The 16476-nt window shown below is 42.5% G+C and overlaps 1 protein-coding gene across 1 annotated transcript in view; it reads left to right on the top strand.

The window, feature by feature from the left end:
• LOC145404730 (sucrase-isomaltase, intestinal-like) overlaps positions 1 to 15195 on the top strand; it is a 51905-nt gene extending 36710 nt beyond the window's left edge. The window contains exons 15-19 of the mRNA XM_080276285.1: positions 162 to 291; positions 7637 to 7798; positions 8725 to 8873; positions 13671 to 13803; positions 14977 to 15195. Of these exons, the coding sequence (XP_080132411.1) occupies positions 162 to 291; positions 7637 to 7798; positions 8725 to 8873; positions 13671 to 13803; positions 14977 to 15195 (793 nt within the window). The remainder of the gene's footprint in view (positions 1 to 161; positions 292 to 7636; positions 7799 to 8724; positions 8874 to 13670; positions 13804 to 14976) is intronic.
• Positions 15196 to 16476: the final 1281 nt, after the last annotated feature.

Here is a 16476-nt window from a genome sequence, read left to right as displayed (position 1 = left end):
TATTGTGTGACCCATGAAACTGGGCGTGCTGTTGGTAGTTCTCCCACTTCTCTGCTTTCTCTTTTCTTCTTTCTGGATCCTGAGAAACAAACCAGGACAATGATGATGGTGATGATGAAATTTTAGGAACTTGATGGATCTGTATATATTTTTCTTACTAGTCGAAATCACAATTCCATTGGACAAGTTGATCAAGACCCTGGAGTTTGGCCAGAAGTGGGTGAGATATCTCGCAATGTGCTGAACCTCCGCTACCAGTATCTCCCCTACCTCTACACTCTCTTCCATCGGGTGGGTTGAATAAAACACTTTGTGCTTTACAATTAACTGCTTTCATCCAGTGATGTACTTTATATTCTATTACTGTATTTCCTCCATGAGATTTTGTGAGTCACTTAACACTCACTGTTCAAAGTACATTAGTAATCAGGCTGTGTTGTTTGAATGTGATCAGATCACACTAATTCCATCAGTGGCCTAGTCTTTGCTTGAGTGTCTCCTCATGTAAGCTGGACATACAGCATGTGTCAGTCTGCACATTCTCACACACACACCATTTGTCCTACTCTCTAACCAGTAGTTAACCAATGTTCTGTTTTTCATATACTGTACTATACATAATTATACTGTACACAATAGATCAACTTCTGTCTTGCCAACTATATCTTTCTCCATGTTTGTGATGTTTAGTTTTTTAAATGCCACTTGTCCAGTTACCTGAAAAATGGATTTTGGCCATGCAAAATCCTGACATTTAATCATAATTTAAAATACTTTAACTTCTTTCCCACTTTTCTTTTGCTGTTTTTCTAGCAACCGTAGGTTAACTCCTGTCTTGCCAATTATGTCTTTCTCCATGTTTCTCATGTCTGATCATCATCATCATCTTCATTTTTCATCCTTCTAGTCCCGTATTCAAACTGGGGTTGGACATGCAATGGCTTATCTCCACTGCTTCCTATCCTGGATTAAATCTTCTCCAATACCCAGTTTTTCCATATCTTGCATTACAACACATTTCCAGGTCTTCTTAGGTTTTCCTGGCAGTTGACGTCCCACCACCTCCAGTTCCTCTGCTATTCTCACACAGCTCCCCTCCTCACTCTTCCTCACGTGAGCAAACCATCTAAGCCACCTCTGCCTCAAGATGATATCGAGACCCTTCCCCCCTCATCTTCTGTCTACCTCCTCACTTAAAACAGTGTCCTCCCATCTCACTCCTGCCATGTATCTTAACATTCTACGATCAGTACTTCTCAGAACATTCATCAGTCTATCTGTCAAAGCCCATGTTTCAGCACCATATATCAGTACTGGTCTAATGCAGGCCTCATATATGTTACTTCTGTATCTCAGTGGTATGTAATTTTTTTTTTTTTTTTTTTTTTTTTTTTTTTTATGCGAGGAAGAAGGAACCAAAGGCCATGAGCCCGCAGTAACAGTTCCCTCCAAGAGAAAAACAAAATACAATATAGAGCCAAATTCAAGATCCAATCATTTTGAGATGCCTGGACACACTGCGTTTGAAAGACTGGAGATCATAGGCAGCAGGAAATACAGACAGAGGGAGACAGTTCCAGAGCTGACCTGTTGCATAAATGAAAGACTGGGAGTAATGGTTAACTCTTGCATTAGAGAGTTGGACAGAAAAAGGATGAGAGTTTGCTGCCAGACGGGTGCTACGCGCCCGTCGTAGAGGTGGAGGAATGCAAGCAGACAGTTCAGAGGAGCAGTGATCATTAAAGTAGCGATAGAAAAGAGATAAAGATGCAACAGTGCGGCGAAGAGACAGAGGTTGAAGGGAGTCAGTAAGAGGAGGAGAGTTAATGAGACGAAAAGCCTTTGACTCCACCCTATTGAGAAGAGCTGTATGTGGGGAGCCTCCCCACACATGAGAGTTGTACTCCACACAGGGGCGGATAAAACCCCTGTATAGAGTCAACAATTGTGCAGGGGTAAAGAAAGAGCGGAGTCGGCTTAGCACACCCAATCTCTTGGAAGCAGATTTTACAAGAGATGTAATATGATCTTTCCAAGATAAGTCCCGAGTAAATGAAACCCCAAGCATGTTCAAGGATGATGCAGGATTAAGCTGAATATTATTAAACATTAGTGGGTATACCTGTGGAAGATTTTGTCGGGTTGATAGGTGTAAGAACTGAGTCTTAGATGCATTAAAGACAACCATATTATTTTTACCCCAGTCAGAGATACGAGCCAAATCAGACATTAGGTGTGCCACAGCCTCATCCCTTGCTTGTTGAAGTAACTGTTGAGATGGGCGTTGCGGGAACCGAATGGAAAGGTGAAGGGTGGAGTCGTCAGCGTATGAGTGGATAGGGTTAGATGTACAGCTTAGAAGATCATTGATGAATAAAAGGAAGAGAGTTGGTGATAGGACAGAGCCCTGAGGAACACCACTGTTGATAGATCTAGATGAACGATGGCCGTCTACAACAGCGGCTATAGAACGACCAGAAAGGAAGCTAGCGATGAAGGCACAGATAGAAGGATAGAAACCGTAGGAGGGCAGTTTGGAAATTAAAGATTTATGCCAGACTCGATCGAAAGCCTTTGAGATGTCAAGTGCAATGGCAAAGCTTTCGCCAAAGTCCCGAAAGGAGGATGACCAGGAGTCTGAAAGGTAGGTGAGAAGATCGCCAGTGGAGCGTCCCTGACGGAACCCATACTGACGATCGAAAAGAAGGTTGTGATAGGAAAGATGCCTTAAAATTTTTCTATTAAGAATTGACTCGAAAACTTTTGAAATACAGGACGTTAAAGCAATTGGACGATAGTTGGAGGGTTGGGAGTGGTCACCCTTCTTTGGGACTGGCTGAATGAGAGCAAACTTCCAGCAAGAAGGAAAGGTACAAGTTGACAGACAAAGGCGAAAGAGTTTGCCTAGGCAGGGTGTAAGCACAGAAGCACAGTTCTTGAGAACAACAGGAGGGACCCCATCAGGCCCATATGCCTTGTTAGTACTGAGGCCAGTGATGGCAGAAAATACATCAACTGAAGAAATTTTAATGTCAGCCATGAGGAAGTCAGAGGGGGGAAGTGATGGAGGAACAGCACTGGAATCGTCTAAGGTAGAATTGGAGGAGAAAGTCTGTGCGAAGAGATCTGCTTTATCAGTAGAAGAAATAGCTACAGAACCATCAGAGTAGAAAAGAGGAGGGAAGGATGATGAGGTAAAGTTGTTAGAAAGATTTTTGGCAAGATGCCAGAAGGAGCGGGAAGAATTCGAGTCGGAGAGTTGAGAGCATTTAGTATGGATGAAATTATTTTTGGTAAAGCGAAGAACAGACAGCACGATTCCGGGCAGAAACGTAAAGATGATGTGATTCAGGGGTGGGTTGGCTCCGGTACCTTTTGTAGGCCCTCTCCTTGTTGCGGACAGCATTAGAACAAGCGTGATTAAACCAAGGCTTTCTTGCATTAGTCAAAGGATATGAGAAAGGAATGTATGCTTCCATGCCCGAGAGAATAACCTCCGTAATGCGCAAGGCACACTCAGATGGCTCCCGGCCACGGAAGCAATAATCATTCCAGGGAAAATCAAAGAAGTACTGCCTGAGGGCCTCCCAGTCCGCGGCTCCAAAATGCCACAGACAACGTTTCACTGGAGGGTCCACAGGCCGTACCGGAGTGATAGGACAGGTTAAGGTAATAAGGTTGTGATCGGAGGAGCCCAACGGAGAGAAAAGATTAACAGAGTAAGCAGAAGGATTAGTTGTGAGGAAGAGGTCAAGTATGTTGGAGCTCTCTCCAAGGCGGTCAGGGATACGGGTAGGGTGCTGTACAAGCTGCTCTAGGTCATTAAGGATAGAAAAGATGTAGGCTTGTTCACCAGGTGGATCCGTGAAAGGAGAGGAGAGCCAAAGGTGGTGGTGAACATTGAAATCTCCAAGAATGGAGATTTCAGAGAAAGGAGAAATGGATAGAATGTGTTCCATCGTAGAAGTAAGATAGTCGAAGAATTTTTGATAGTCAGTAGAATTAGGGGATAAGTAAACAGCACAGATATATTTAGTCAGAGAATGACAGGAAAGCCGAAGCCAGAGTGTGGAGAATTCAGAAGAATCAAGTTCAGGAACACGAGAGAAAGATAAGTCGTTGCGTATATATACACAACAGCCACCTTTGGCTTTGAAATGAGTATAGAGAAAGTAGGAGGATACAGAAAAGGGTTTGCTGTCAGTTGCCTCAGACAGCTGAGTCTCCGTTAGAAAAAGAAGGTGAGGTTTAGAGGAGGAGAGGTGGTGCTCAACAGAGCGAAAGTTAGAGGAAAGGCCGCGAATGTTGCAGAAATGAAGAAGAAGAGAGTCAGACCGTGGTTCCAGGCACCTTGAGTCATCACCGGGAGACGGGCTGATGGTGGGGGCATTTATGGTCCCCCCCCTGGGGACTCCGAGGCTTGATAAGACGACGCCATTTTGGTAAATTTTGAATAGGAAGTGTAGTGTGTACTGTGCATGTAGTTTGGTGAAGATAGTTAGAGAAATTTGTACTGGAGAGCATGCTGGCCTACTCTCTGTGTAACTGAGACACTGAAAGAGTTCAGCAAAGGGGGATGGTCAATAACTAGTCCTGAGGGCTGATGAAACGGGAGCTCCAGCACTCCCTGTCATCAGCTTTCCATCCACCTCGGGAGTACTGCCCTGCTCGACTGGTGCTACAGTCTACTGTTGACCAGTAGGCTAGCTATTTCCTTCCACTTTAACCATGCTGATACCACTCATGTTCTAGCTGATCTCTCCACCCCTGCTTCACAGTCCAATACATCTCCTAGATAGCAGAACTGCTGCACCTCCTGTGGTGTGCCCTCATTCACCTCTAGCTCATCCTCTGTTTCATCTCCCTCCGCCTCTCTTCTTATGCAGGCTGGGCAGTGGAAATTTTGCTCTCCTCTCAAATTCTGCAGACCTGAACACCTTCTGTGGCACCACTTATTACACTGTGCTCAGCACTGAGTTCACTCCTACTCTGCCACAGCATCCACATGGCCATTTTCCTGATTGAATTCTTTCTACTGGTTTCTTGCCTGTCACCACTACCTTTGTCTTATCCATATTTATTTTCATTCCCCTCTGCTCCATTCCATTTTTCCATCTGTTAAACATTTCCACCACTTCTTTAGTCTCCGCTGTAAGCACTAGGTCATCAGCATACAGCAATTCCCATGGGCCTTCCCCCCTACATTCCCATGTTACCTCCTCTATTACTGTGTTGAACAGCAATGGACTGAGTGCTGAACGTTGATGTACCCCAACTCCTGTTCCAAAATTTCCTGATGTTCCTGCTGTTGTCTTAACTTTTGATCTTTATCAATATAGAGAGACATAACAGCTGCAGTGAGTCTCTCAGGCACATTCTATCTTCTCAAGGCCCACTTTATAACTCTCCTTGGTACTCTGTCAGAAGCTTTTTCCAGGTCCACAGACACATGGTACAAGCATTTCCTCCTTTGTTGATACTTTTCCTACAACTGTCTCATGATGATTATTGCATCTATTGTGGATTTACCTGCGCAAAATCCAAACTGTCGGTTATCTATCTTCACTATCTGCTTCAGCCTTCCTTCTAGCACCTTTTCAAATATCTTCATTCCATGCTTTATCAGTCTGACCCCTTGGTACTTTTCACACATAAGGGCATCTCCTTTGCTTTTATAAATTTGGCATTGTCCAGCTATCTCTCCAGTCCTCAAGTGGCTGTCCTCCTACTATGATGTTATTAAAAATCCTTGTCAGTTCCTTTACACCAGTATTTCCAGCCTTTTTTTATCAGATCAGCTGTTATACCTGTTGGGCCTGGAGCTTTCCCAGTCTTCATTTCCTTTAAGACTATCTCTGCTTCAACTTCTGTTATCACTGCAACCGGCCCTTCAACTTTTCCCATCTCTTCTATCTCATAATTATTTTCTTCATTTAACAGCTCCTCAAAGTACCACTTCCACCTTTCCAGTATTTTTGCCTCGTCAGTTTTTATTTCCCCAGTTTCATCCTTTACAAATTTGGCTCCCACCACGTCTTTCCTCTCCTTCCTCATCTGTCTTGCAGTTTTTGACATTTTTGTCCATTCTTGTACGCTCTCCAGATCTCTGCTCCAACTCTCCCAGGCCACACTTTTTGCTCTGGCCACTTCTCTCTTTGCCTATCATTTCTTTTCATTGTATTCTCTTCTGTCTTCTCTTCTAGTTCTCTGCCATACTTTAAATGCTCTTTTCTTCTCACTTACCACCTGCTTCATCTCCTCGCTCCACCACCACATCTCTCTTTCTTTTCTCCTGTGACCTGTTGTTTCTCCACAGACTTCCCTCGCAGCTACTATTATATTATCTCTGAAGTGTTTCCAATCACCTCTCTGTCTCTCATTTCTTCTCTTCAAATTGTAGTCTTATCTCTTCATCCTTCAATTTCCACTCCTTTACTCTTTTAACATCCTTCCTCTTCTTTCTTCCTTTCATATTTTCCACTCTCAAATCCATAGCTAAGAGTCTATGTTGTGGAAGACATGCTTCACCTGCTGTAACTTTACAATCTTTCACTTTAATATTGTGCTCCTTTCTCATCAGCATAAAATCAATTTGAGTTTCTACTCCTCTACTTTTGTAAGTTATCAACTTCTCTCTTTCCCTTTTGAACGTTGTGTTTATAATTTTCAAATCCTTATCCTGGCAGAACTCCAGTATACTCCCTCCTTCTCTATTTATCTCTCCAAAGCCAAATACTCTTATATCTTCCTCATACCCTCTCCGATCAGTACCAATGTGTCCATTCAAGTCTCCAGCAATGTTCATTACCTCAGAGTCTGGTACTCGTGCTGCATCATCAAGTTTTCCCCAGAATGCCTCTTTTTCGTCATCTGGTCTACCAATCTGTGGCTTATATGCAGAAAAATGTGCCAGACATTTCCTGCCACTACAGTCTTAACCTTCATCAACCTTGGAGACATTCTCTCCACTTCTGTCACATCCTTGACTAACTCCTCCCTCACCAACATTCCCACACCTCCAGTTCCTTCCTTCTCCCCTGACCACCAGAACTTGTGATGTCTAGTTTTTCAAATGCCGCATGTCCAGTTACCTGAAAAATGGATTTTGGCCAGGCAAAATCCTGACATTTAATCATAATTTAAAATACTTTACCTTCTCCTCCCCACCTTTTCTTTTGCTATTTTTCTAACAACCGTAGGTTAAGTACACCTGTAAGGATACAGTGTGTGTGTGTGTGTGTGTGTGTGTGTGTGTGTGTGTGCACATGTATGCATATGTATGTGGGTATGGGTGTGTTTAGATGATTAGGCTTACAAGATGAAGCTAGGGTTCCGGGGGCATGAATGCTGTGAGAGTCCCAGGGCATGCTGCTAATAATCCCACTACAATTGTACTTTTCCTTTCCTTGTTTTCTGGATTGTACTTTACCCCATTTGAAGATTTTAAAAGAGTAAAATATTGATTATGATGATGTAACCATATATAATTGTGTTTCCTTGTGTTGTGTATTTCCCTTCCATCAAGTTTTTCTGATTCCTTGCATTCTAGACCTTCCTTCACCTCACCTTTAATTGGATAAAAGAGACTGAGATGATGATGGAATGTGAAATAATAAAGTAGTGTTTGTTGTGACAGGCACACATGAGTGGAAGCTCTGTGGTGCGACCCGTGTTCAGTGAATACCCTAGTGACCTGACGGCCCTGGATGTGGATGATCAGTTCCTCTGGGGTGCTGACTTCATGGTGGCTCCTGTCATCTCTGAAGGCGCCACCTCCAGGGATGTATATTTCCCACAGGTCAGTATTACAAAGGCTGTTTTAATGACTTGAATCTGAGTGACATTCTTTTTTAATTTATTCATCTTAGGAAAGGCTTCATGTCATCACCCAAGGCACCACTTCCAGGGATATGTATTTCCCTGTAGTCAGGATATATATATATATATATATTCTGTATACACAAGCATACCCTGGTTAAACAATGCAATTGATTAAGTAAAATCCCATCACTAGGCAGGGTATCATGTTTGGGGTAGATTTAACACGTAAAGTACTGTATAGGATGCTTTTTTGAGGCTTGGGTTTCCCCCCAGCCAAGTCCCAAACTCACCCAAATGAGTCCCAAAACAAGTTTCTAGTTAACCTAAACCCCCAAATAGCTTTAAAACAAACTAAACTAAGCCTAAAAGCAGTTTATAACTCACCTAAACCTAAGAATAATATTTGAAAATCATAAAAAATAAGTCTGGAAAAAATCACTCCTTTGTAAACTGTACCCAAAAATGACATGTTCACCCCACCTATGACTAAAACACATTAATCTAAGTCTAAAAACATTTTATAAATCAACCTAAACAAAATTTAAGTCTAAAATATCATCAAAATAAAGTAAAAAAACAAAACAAAACCCATCTTTATACTGGGGTTTGGCCATCGTTCAGTGGGGTAGGGTGATATCTCTACCCCCATTGCTATGCCGGGGTATCGCATCTAAGGTATCGTATCTCGGGGTTTGCCATCAGGAGAGGTTCAATTACCCTTGAATGTGTTAGACCTCAGTATCCAAGCCTCAAGCCCGTAGTCCTTGAAAGGGATAATATTGTTGTGGCTGTTTTTCATAATCCTCCCATACCTTTTGCATTTTTATCCCCTCCATTTCCTTTCACATGCAGCTCCTATTATTCCCTCTCCATTTTCTAAGCCACAGTTGTCTTCTGTTACAGGGTATTTGGTATGACCTGGTGAGTGGGGTTGTGCAGGCAACTGGACCTACCTCTCAATCTGTGTCGGCACCCCTTGAAACAATCCCTGTGTATGTACGAGGTGGTGCTATCTTACCATACCAGCAGCCTGCTGTAACCACCGTACAGAGGTTAGAACAAAATGTGTAATGTTCTTAGATCTTTCAGGCTTTCATCATTCATTCTTGGCAGAATAAAATTATCTAGCAATTGCTGGAATAGATTATAGTACAGTACTGTACAGCAGACCCTCATTATACGATGAACCAGTATGCAATGAATCACTTATACAGTGATGAAAAAGTTAGGATCCTTTTTTCAATATGCAATAGAATTTTCACTAAAACAGTCATTATGATCCAGTACGAAGCCTCAATTGTTGATGTACAATTGCTGTTTTCACTTACCAGTATCCAGTTGCTTACAGTCATTTGCTTGTTACAAAATGGCCTTTGAACTTGGTCACTGTCAGGTGTGTTAGTGTCAATGATGAAACAGTAATGTATTGTTGGAGTTCAAGCAGCAAATGAAGTGCAGTGAAGTGAAATAATTACCAGTTATTAATGTTAGTTAGAAGCTTGTTTTTAGATTTTTGTGGCTGAGAGACCATTGGCCTAAAACATATTCCCATTGAATCCATGTTGTAATTGACTCAGTACTGTATACGAGAAATCATTACAAAATAGATTTTTTTTTTTTTTTTTTTTTTTTTTTTTTCCCCCCAAACATCCTTATCATAAAATGAGGATGTGCAGTACTGTACTAGAGTTATCTCAACCATAAGAGGGTTTGTGGTACTGTATCAGATTTGATACCATACCAGGCTCCCATCATTCACTCTTAGCTGAAAAATGTAAAGTTGTCTGTTATTTGTTGGAATAATACAAATGATGGGCTCATGAGGACTTTATCATCCAGTCTTATTTTTGCCTTCTGCATCAGATTCCCACCTTGTCCTTGCTATCTTTGATTGTATTTCCCAGTTTGTTATATCCAGGGTGGATGAGAAACATTGTAAAGTCCTGGCGCCAAGGAAAATTACAATCCCTTGATCTTTGAGCCGTACCAGAACAGGACTCACCACTACCAGTCGTTGTTTCCCCTTCCCCCCCCAATTAAAGAACAGATTATTCCCATTATCATACCAGAATACAGTACAGTAATCTGTTCACTGTGGAGTAAAAAGATAAATCTTGTTTAGTGTAGTGTATGTACAGTATTATTGAAAAATATTTACTACATACTGTTTTAGTAATCCTCTGGTTAGCTCTCTGTGGATCCAGGCCCTTTGGTACCATCAGACCTCCCCCCCCCCCATCCTCTCATGGACCCTGGTTACATCCACCCATTGAACTTTATTGTGTGATGCAGCCACATACACCATATTTGAGAAAGGACATGTTAATTCAGACTTAACCACTGAAATGAAGTAAAACATATATATATATATATATATATATATATATATATATATATCTATATATATTTATTTATATATATATACTTTATATATATATATATATATATATATATATATATATATACAGTAACCCCTCCAATATCCGGATCAATAGAGCCATCGGTAGGTTCGGATATTGGTTTCGTCCGGATATTGGGCCCCAGCTTATGGACTTGTACTTATGGACCCTAACTCAGAGAAACACCTATACAACTCCCTCCGGACATGCATAGCACCTATTTAACACCCAAATCACACCAATAAGGTACATAAATGACTGAAATAAATGCAAAAGAAACATAAAATGTGGGTTTAGAAGTATGTTCATACATTAATAAACATTCTGGTACTTATGGACTCTAACTGAACCTAACTCTGAAAAACACATTCCTACTGCACATGCATGAGGTAAGTATAGTATGGAAAAAAGTACAGTATGACACATTCTGGTAAGTATAGTATGGAAAAAAGTACAATATGAAACATTCTGGTAAGTATAGTATGGAAAATAGTACAATATGAAACATTCTGGCTACTTACAGCAAGTCCCTGGCCACCTCGATGAATAACCGCCTCCTCTCGGACTCTGACAGTAAGAACGATTTCCTAAAGCACTTGCACTACACTCTTCCTGAAGTCTTGCACTGAACTTAGTCAATAACACACAGAAGTCCGTTCTCTTCACAGTGTTCACTTTAGTCCAAATAATGTTCCATTAAATTTAAGTGTTGCACATTAACTTTTCCCAAGTTTTTTTTATTTTCCAAAGCCAAAACAAAGAAGGTTAGTTACGTTAAATTTCTTTTCTACTAAGTCTTTTCTCTCATTTCGAAAACCTTAACACAACACACCGTTTTTTTCACTGCACAACACTCAAAATTCTCGTGTGGTCTAGTGGAGAAGTTCTTGCTGTTTATTCACTGTCAGAGTCCGAGAGTATCACTGGCAGGCGACCAAGGGGTGCATCGGTGGGTCGTGGTGATGGCGTACCGACTACAGAAGACTCTGAAGATAGCCGCAAACTCACATCGAGCGGTGACTCCACTGTAGCTGATGTGCTGGGCTGTGGCTCGGAGCATGAGGGCCTGTCTTGGGGAGGCAACGGAGTGGAACCAGGGCTTGGCACAGCGGGGGTCACGGGCCTGAAAAAACTGTCAATCGTTGACTGACGCAAGGACCGACGATTCTGGCGATTGATGATGCGCTGCCGGAAAGCACGCACTTCCTCCACGAGTCCCAAGGGCCCCATCTCCCTGTCGCAGTCTGGGTGTTCCAGGTAGTCTAGGACGAACTCTAGATGTTCCCGGAGTGCGCTCAGCTTGGGGATGGCTGGAGTAGTGTCCTGCTGAGAGGAGTCCGCATCATCATCGCCTTCGTCGTCGGAATCTTCAAGTTCGGGACTGACACCAGCAACCGAAGACGCGATCTCGATATCAGACAACGTCTGATACCCAGGATCGCCCTCGTCATCGTCCAACCACTCACGAACATCGTCCACATCAACATCGTCGCTGTGTGTATGTAGCCGTGCATGGAGGTCATCCACGTCAAACCCTAGGAAATCGTACTCCACATCTGTTCCGAGAAGCAGACGAGACCAACCATTTTCCCATTTTCAAGAGTTTTCACAGGGACTTCCTTCCATGCACTAGCCCAGTTGTACAGCGCAGACTTGATGTTGTAGCAGCGAAGGTTTTCCAAAGTCCGCTTGCCTCGAGTGTCACGTCCTTCCCTGCGCTCGTCCTCGTCCTCGAGAACAACCATCACCTCGTCCAGGAACTTCCGACGGTACAGGCGCTTTGTTGCCACGATCACTCCTTGGTCCATGGGTTGAATGAGAGCAGTCGTATTAGGTGGCAGAAACATGCACCTAATACGGCCATTCTCAGCAACCAAGTCCTTGTCGCACGGGTGGGCAGGTGCATTGTCGAGGAGAAGGAGAGCCTTTACCTGGTCGCGAGGAATTCCCAGTGTCTTCGTCTGGTACTGGATGACCTCCTTGACGAAGTGACGGTGAAACCAGTCTTTGAAAATCACAGCTGTGAACCATGCTTTCAAAGAATGGTACCATACGACAGGAAGGACATCCATCACCCCACGAAGGCACCGAGGCTGCTTTGCACGGCCAACAATAACGGGCTTAAGCCGGTGCATGCCGTTAGCATTGGCACAACACAAAGCAGATATCCGTTCCTTAGAAAGCTTGCGGCCAGGTACACGCTTCTCCGTCTCATCGGCTAGAGTGTTCGTTGGCACTGAGCGATAGAATAGGCCAGTTTCGTCAGCGTTATAGACTTGACCGAGAGTGAGGCCCTCCCTGTTGATCAAGCCTTTCACCTTGTGCCGAAACTCGTCCACTCCATCCTCGTTAGCGTCCAATGCTTCGCCATGTGCTTTACGGTTAGTAAGGCCATGTCGCAACTTGAACGCGAAGAGCCAACCCTCGGATGCCTTGAAGTCTAGGGCGTCGTGAAGCCTTGCAAACTTCTCAGCAGCAGCCTTCAGCTCCGTTCCACGTACCATCACACCAGCTGCACGTTGCTGTCGATACCAAATCAACGTGGAGCGGTCGATTTCTGCATACTTGGGGGTAAACATAACCTTCCTCTCCACGTTGCGTTTGCTTCTCGACGAGAAGTCAGCCGTGTACTGCATGAGCTTGTCTTGGGAACGCTTGATATCGAACAAAGTCGACCGGGCCAGGTTGAACTCACGGAGAATGCGTGAAGAAGAACAACCCGCATCAACTTTCTCCAATATCTCCCGTTTCTTCTCCAGAGTCAACACCACTCTCTTCCTTTTCTCAGGAGGTGGGGCCATCATCACACACACTAGGAGTAGGGCAGAGAGCAGCAGGAGGCCTTGCAGCAAGTACGGCACCACCACAAAAGCGAGCACGTGGGCAGCCATGGTGAAGAGTGTAGGTCCAGTCGCGGTGAGAGACAGGCGGGAAGTGGGGAGGATGCAGCGGCGCTCTATCGGACGTCGGAGGAATGACGAACCAAAACAATGCTCTCACGCGGCGCGCGCGGCAAGTTCAAATTACGGACGGCAAAAAATCGATTTTTTTTTTTTTAATTTTTTTGGATTTTCGGACCATTTTGGGAATGTTTGATCCCAAACCGATAAGGTTCGGTTAGTGGGGATGTTCGGTTATTGGGCGTCCGGATATTAGAGTGATTACTGTATATATATATATATATATATATATATATATATATATATAAATGATAGAAAACTGCCAGTAAACTTACATTTGTCAAAAATCTTATTCCTCACTGCTTGTGCCATGTTACTGTACTTCCTGAACTCTCTTCCCTTTTGTTCCATGGTTACTAAAGTCTTTTCTTCTGTAAACCAGATATAATTTTAAGTACAATATCCCATTTTCCCATCCTTTGTTATTCCCATATTATGATAATGATAATGGTAAAAGATCAGGTTGGTGCTGATGTTGTACTGCATATAGCCGCCAGAACCCATTTGGTCTGACTGTAGCCCTGGATGAGAATGATGCTGCCAGTGGAGAACTGTTCTGGGATGATGGAGAGATGGAACACGTCATGTCAGAAACTTATCTTGCCACCATTACGTTTGCTGATGTGAGTTTATGTGACCATTCAGGATGTGAGGAAGTTGGTTTGACCAGCTGGAAGTTGGTGTACAGTAACTGAATAATGAGATCATTGTCTAGCAGTAACTACAATATAATTATAAGTATTTTCTGACTCCTAAGGGGTTAATGAAATAAGATTATTGATGCGAATGATGCTAATGAGTTGGATGTATGGAAACCAGGAAAATGTTCATGTGTGATATGGAGCTTCAACATAGAATTTGTGGAGGACTGTTTAGGGCATACAATGATAAAACTATACGTTGTATGACAGACTAATACACTTTGCCAATTGTATGTAAAAACTATATGTTGCTGGGTGGTAACTTATAACCAAAGTATGGCACATGTTGGTTTAGTGGGTAAATAAGTTGCCACAATCAGATTGAGCCTGTGTAGGTTTATATTCAGGGAGTGGTTAGGGTTTATTGCTCATGTAATGTCACTTAGGGATGAGGGAGGCTGGACGCTGTCATCATAAATGTCAGGACCAACTTGCTTAGCCGCAGGCTCCTTCGTTTCTCATGGGGCAGCATAGGACAGATGGATGGATGATAGGCTAATACACTTTGCTGCTGGTTTGTAAGAACACCAGGACTAATAACAGAGTCAAAGCATGGTTAGAATAAACTGTTGTATAGTTTGTGTAATGTTTAGTGTATGTATGGTATTGAAATTTGTTGACTAAAATTACAATATTTCAATAAATGTACAGTGTTATGGTAACAGTCTTTCTGAAAAGTTCAGGTGTGAGAAAACTGACAGTTTGCCTGAAGCTAGAAGGTGAAAACACTGAAAACTAAAAAAATAGCACAGTTAGAGAGTCTGGCACATGTAGCTTAACTTGGTAGAGATTTTCATCTTTTGACAACTTATACTCCACAGCTCGGTAGCTGAATAAGACAGTACTGTACTTCAGTTCAGCAAGCCTTCCATAGCACTTCATTTTGGCTTTCACAGTGATTTAATGTTCATCTCTTGCTACAGCTCATCATTCAAGATGGAGATTTGGCAATTTTTAGGTTAAGTTTTAGTGAACACAAAATAAATACTAGTTTGTAAATAATTGAAAAAGATTAATGTGAGCTCAGATTGTATTGTAGATGAATGGAACAGACTAGGGTGAACTCAGCTTGATACTGTGTATGTTATGTTGCAGGGCACACTAAGTCTGGTGGTGACAAACAGCCCTGACCCAGTGAGTGGCCTCAATTTGGAAATACTGCAGTTCTATGGGTATGCAGCTGACCCATCCAGCATCACTGTCAATGGTACCCTACTGGACCCAAGTCAGTGGAATTATGATGCATCTGCAGCTGTTCTCACCGTCACAATATCAGCCCCCCTTGATCAGGACCTGACTGTGGTGATAAGCTAGAATTAAAATACAGTACACTAATTAAACTTAACTAGCAAAACTAAACCAAATTTAACCTGACTAAACTAAACTAAATAAACTTTCTTAAATCTGACTAAACTAAACCTGGACTCTTATAATTTTATGGATACCCAGCTGATCCCTCTAGCTTCACAGGGGGTGGTGTCATCTGTGATACAGGTCACTGGGATTATAACAGCATCAGCTGCTGTCACATTATCAGTCCTCTGTGACCAGGACCTGACTGTGGTGAAAAAATAAAAACAAAAAAAAAATAAAAAAAGCTAAACTAACAAACAGTAGAGTGTTTTTTTCTAACCTGATGAAGAACCCTTCAAGTGTAGTCAGATTGGAAGGTGGATTTTAACTAGTAACCAGGGGGACTTATTCCTACCTCAGAACTAAGGCTCATTGAATTTCTTGCAACTATAACTTAATATTCAAGGATTGGGAGTGGCCTATTCTCATCAGGTTGGAACAAAGCAACCATAGCTAACTTCCTAAACTAAACAAAATAACTATAATAACTGACTAAATTGCTTAATATAAACCCAATAAATCTATTGATCAATCCTTTATTGCCTCATCAGGAGCATAGGTGCCTGGTACTAAGATGCCTAGTCCTAGCTTCAGGTTTCTGTGCTTATATGGGGCTGTAAAGGAATGGATGCTTGACTAATTAACTAAACCTAGCTAAGCTTATCTAAACCTGGAAACTTTGTAGTTTTACTAGCTGCCCAGCTGACTATTCCATACATTCAGAGAATGGAATTGGATTGGGCAAATAATGGGCTGTGTGGACATTACTGTGCCTCACCATGCCCTAGGGTGGGAAAGGAGGTCTGCTCTACACACCCATTTCCCTTCCTAAATCCCCCTTGTTCTTCTCCAAAGTTCCTCGGTGTCATATGCCTGACCCTATCAATGAGTATTCTACCATATATTTTACCAGTCACACTAAGAAGGCAAATACCCCTGTGGTTACCACATACTTCTCTCTCCCTTTTTCCTTTATATAAAGGAACAATTATACCTGATTTCCAGTCCTTTGGAAACCTTCCCTCTTCCCAAGCCAATCTACACAACTTCCATATCCATTCCACAGTAATGTCACCTCCATATCTCAGCATTTCACCACACACTCCATCAATTCCTGGGGCCTTCCCCAACTTGATCTTCATTGCTTCCACTACTTCCGGCAATCCATCTAAATGTATGCACTCATTTGGATTTGCTTATTTGCTGACTCATCAGCCAGTTTATTTAAAAAATTAATAGCAA

Source organism: Coenobita brevimanus, chromosome 7 (assembly GCF_032717465.1).
Source record: "Coenobita brevimanus isolate Jiangsu-jjx chromosome 7, ASM3271746v2, whole genome shotgun sequence".
In the NCBI taxonomy this organism is placed as follows: domain Eukaryota; kingdom Metazoa; phylum Arthropoda; class Malacostraca; order Decapoda; family Coenobitidae; genus Coenobita; species Coenobita brevimanus.
The sequence above is the reverse complement of the archived record's forward strand: the minus strand, read 5'-3'. Positions and strand labels throughout refer to the sequence as shown.